This window comes from Monopterus albus, unplaced genomic scaffold (genome assembly GCF_001952655.1).
Source record: "Monopterus albus unplaced genomic scaffold, M_albus_1.0 scaffold281.1, whole genome shotgun sequence".
Classification (NCBI taxonomy): Eukaryota; Metazoa; Chordata; class Actinopteri; order Synbranchiformes; family Synbranchidae; genus Monopterus; species Monopterus albus.
In genome coordinates, this window is record NW_018128161.1 from 217,313 (window position 1) to 221,329 (window position 4,017).

At 44.9% G+C, this 4,017-nt stretch overlaps 1 protein-coding gene across 1 annotated transcript in view; it reads left to right on the forward strand.

Annotated features, from left to right (window-relative positions):
* The first annotated feature begins 30 nt into the window (after positions 1-30).
* The window catches only part of slc25a46 (solute carrier family 25 member 46), a 7,759-nt gene continuing 3,772 nt past the window's right edge, over positions 31-4,017 (forward strand). The window contains exons 1-7 of the mRNA XM_020622498.1: positions 31-497; positions 1,151-1,193; positions 1,740-1,797; positions 1,879-1,956; positions 2,078-2,178; positions 2,305-2,361; positions 2,694-2,751. Of these exons, the coding sequence (XP_020478154.1) occupies positions 239-497; positions 1,151-1,193; positions 1,740-1,797; positions 1,879-1,956; positions 2,078-2,178; positions 2,305-2,361; positions 2,694-2,751 (654 nt within the window). The 5' untranslated portion in view covers positions 31-238. The remainder of the gene's footprint in view (positions 498-1,150; positions 1,194-1,739; positions 1,798-1,878; positions 1,957-2,077; positions 2,179-2,304; positions 2,362-2,693; positions 2,752-4,017) is intronic.

A 4,017-nucleotide genomic window follows, 5' to 3' on the forward strand; every position in this document is an offset into this window, starting at 1 on the left:
ACGCCGGGGGGGGGGCCGGCCGGAGCCATAACACTGGAAGGCCGCCGGAAACAAAGACGAACCACTTCCGGGTGAATGTTGTGGGTCAAACCGATCAAAGACAACTGTCCCTGCCTTAAATCGTTTCTCTGGTTAATTTGCTGTGACCTGACTTTAAGTTTCATGTCCTCGTCTAATATCCTTTAACCGGATCTCAGTCACGAGCTTTTCGTTTTTGGTCCCGCATCGACCCTCCTCGATGGCCTCCAGGCGGCCGGACAGCTTTGACGGGCTCGGATACCGCGGCCGTGACGATCCGTTGTATGGAGCAAGCTACCCGGTCAGGAGCGCTGGAGCATCCGCGGAGTTGCAGCACCACCACTGGGTTACCACACCGCCTGACATTCCCGGCAGTCGCAATCTGCACCCCGGAGAGCGCACGCCGCAGTACGACGAGCCGTTGGGAGAGCCTGGAGGTTCCGGCTGGGACGCACCGCAGCCAGGCGTACCGCCTGCCGGTAGGTCGATGGCGTATTAGATAGCAGGCTAATGATACGATGGGAAGTGAACGGAGCGGGCTAACGGCTACTCAGCTAACGCACGGTCATGGCAGGACATAACCGGTATTTTGCTAAGCTGCAGGTTAATAATAGGCTAGAAAGTCAACTGATGACGTAGGAAATCATACAAATTAAAGCTAACTGGTAGTTAGCCAGCGGGCTAATGCTAATGTATGCATGGATCATTCAAGCTAACTAGGCGATTAAACGTCATCTTAATATCTAGTTTTTTGCTTAATTGATATATTTATGCAATTTATTTTTGTTAGATTTAAATGTTGGTAATGATAACGTAATAATAATACTAAAATGCCAATTTAAATCTTATAGTAAGTCCAGATTTAAACTCCTTACTTTCTAAGATTTTGGATTTTTGAATTTGAGTGTTTATTTTTGTTTGCAACATTTCATTAATTTTTTTCTTGATGGAAATAAACTTCTATATCCTTTTTATTTCCTCACTAGTTGTAAAATGACGAAGGTCTGTTATGTCCTTGTGTAGAACGTGTCCGATGACGGAGAAGAAACAAAAAAGTGAAGAATGAAATCAACGCATTTTTATTGTAGGCTTTACACTGTTTGTATGAGTGATGCTTTTCTTGTTTTTTCAGAGCAGCTGAATCGATTTGCCGGTTTTGGAATTGGACTTGTTAGGTAGGAGATCATTTCATGTTGTTGTTAGCAGTTCTTGTGGCCCTTAGGTAGTGTTCTTGCCACATGGGCGGCCTGGATTCACTGTCCAGCCCATGCATCACACCCAGCTGCTGGGGTTGCACAAGCCAGTGTACTCTTGGTGCCAGTCTGCAATCCGGATTGCATCAGGAAGGGCATCATTTGTAAAAACCTATGCCACCTCAAGTATGCAGATAATTTTGAATTATGATAATGATTATTATTGTCATTATTACAGGCCTGGTGATAAGACATGTTTGATGATTAACCCCAGTCAGACTGACAGAGTGAGTCAGTCTGACAGCAGCTGATAACACTGTTCAGTCTTTTCAGGTTGTGTCTGATTGTGGGACAGGGCTGCTAATCATATCATCAGTCCTAGCTAAAGTTTCTCGATCCTGACAGTCAACACTGAGGGACCACAAAACTTTGGGTCTGACAGACAATATTCAGGGAAATACTAGGTGCATCACAGACAAAGAATTTTCAAAATAAAAGCATTTAAATAACAGCTGTCTGTGTGTGCAGCCTGTTCACTGAGAACGTCCTTGTTCACCCATGCGTCGTCTTCCGCAGACAGTGCCAGGTGTGTTCACAGTCATCACCTTTTGTCACCATGTTGTTACATGATTATAGTTGCAGATCATTTATATTTGTCTTTGATCAGGTGAACTACCACGCCCGCTGTTACCACCTGACTCCATTCAGTGCTGTCGGTGTCATGTACACCATCACCAAGGCTCAGGTATCACACAGGAAGCTGATGCTGAAAATAATATTTCAATCTTTGTTTTTTAATATCAAGGAATAATCTTTCTTAGAATAATCAGTCGATCTGATCGGGTATCAATAATGTTGTTGTTCAGGGTCCGAAGGCTCTGTGGAAGGGGATGGGAAGCACCTTCATTGTTCATGGTGTCACGCTGGGAGCCGAGGGTATCATCAGCGAGTTCACACCATTACCACGGTAACTATTGGATAATACAGCAGTAATACAGCAGTGTTACTGTAGTAATACTGCTGTATTACTGTGGAACTCTTGCAGTATTACAGTAGTATTGCTGCAGTATTACAGCATGTGTTCTGCCCACAGGGAGCTTCCTCACAGGTGGAGCTGGAAACAACTGGCTGGACATTTGGTGCTTAAAGGGTCAGTCCACTCTTTCTACTGCTGATTTAAAGAGGGCAGGTGTTCTCATGGCACAGATGCAGACCAGACTGGCTCTGCTTGTCTAATGTGTGAGCTGTCTCGCAGAGGTTTAACATTGACGCTCTGTGGACTCCGTTTCAAAGAGACTGCACACGGGCTGAGGCTGAGATGCGCCCAAGGCCAGGAACACTCTGTGTGTATGCACCTGCACTGCAGATGGTCACAGATCTGTCTGTGCTCATCTGACATCAGTTTAAATGTGAATCACTGTTTCTGAGTGAGTTTCTGTTTGCTCTCAAACATTAAACTTTCTCTCTGTCTCTTGCCTGCAGATTAACAGCTGTGGTGGCTCTTCCATTTTACTGTGCCAGCCTCATCGAAACCGTCCAGGTCACTATTAATTATTATTCTTGTTAAGTTGTGAGACTATAATTAATTCCTGTTGTCTCCAAAATGCCATGAGGTATTTGCGCAGACTGCCTGGGTAAATAAAATAAGATGAGAATAAACGATATTAGATGCAGAGGAGAGGAAAATATTTCTCCAGTGCTGCCGTTCAGTCAACAAGAGCAGATATGAATAAAAGATAATAAGAAATAAGATGATGACACCTTTTAGGTCAAAAGGTCAAAAGTGTTTATTTGTCATATGCACAGTTAGGAAACGTGTTTCCCTGTACAATGAAATTCTTACTTTGTCGTCCACATGAATGCCACAAAATACTAATGAAATATAAAGTAGATGAATAAGTAACACAGAATCTAAGGCACTTTAAGCAGCAAATAATAAGAGAATGTATGCTGCATGGGAGCAGCATGTGCAGCAGTCAACAGTCAATGTGCAAACTGAGAATGTAAACAGTACATCACGTATTTCCTGGTAATAAACTCCTCAGCTGTTTAGGAGTCTGATGGCAGAGGGAAAGAAAGAGTTTTTCAGTCTAGTGGTCCTGCATTTCACACTTCTGAACCTCCGGCCAGAGGGTAGGGAGGTGAACAGTCCATGCTGAGGGTGGGTGGGATCTTTGAGGATGGAGGCAGCTTTCCTATGCACCCTGTGATGGTAAATGCTCTGCAGAGAGGGCAGTGGAGTCCTGGTGATCTTCTCCGCAGTCTTTACCACTCTCAGCAGGTGCTTGCGGTCCATAGCAGTAGTGCTGCCATACCAGACAGTGATGCAGCTGGTCAAGATGCTCTCAATGATGCAGCTGGTCAGGACGCAGCTGCGTGTTGTGTGGATCCTTAATGTTAAACCACATGAGAGGAGCAGATTCTCTCCTCACTTTGGTTGTGACGACTTTTGTCAGCATACACACTGTTCAGTACTTTTCCATTTGATGTCATGCTTCATGTTGTTTATAGCAGATGCCTGTGTCACAGGTGGGATGTGTACAGTTGATCCCGTGTCTCTCACTTAGGTACCTATGCTGTAGCTGTGAGAATGACCTGTGGGACTGGATCACCAGCTTCCTCAAAGCCCAGGTCAGTTTCACTCTCACCCTGCTCTAACACGTATTTACCTACAGACTAGGAGCAGATGCAGAACAGCTGAGTCCAGTAGAAGGACTTCAGCGTGTCCTCCGGAGGGTTGAGCGCTGCTCTAGTCCTGATCCTCCTCCACTAATCAGTCGCAAATGTTTTGTCTTCCATCACAATT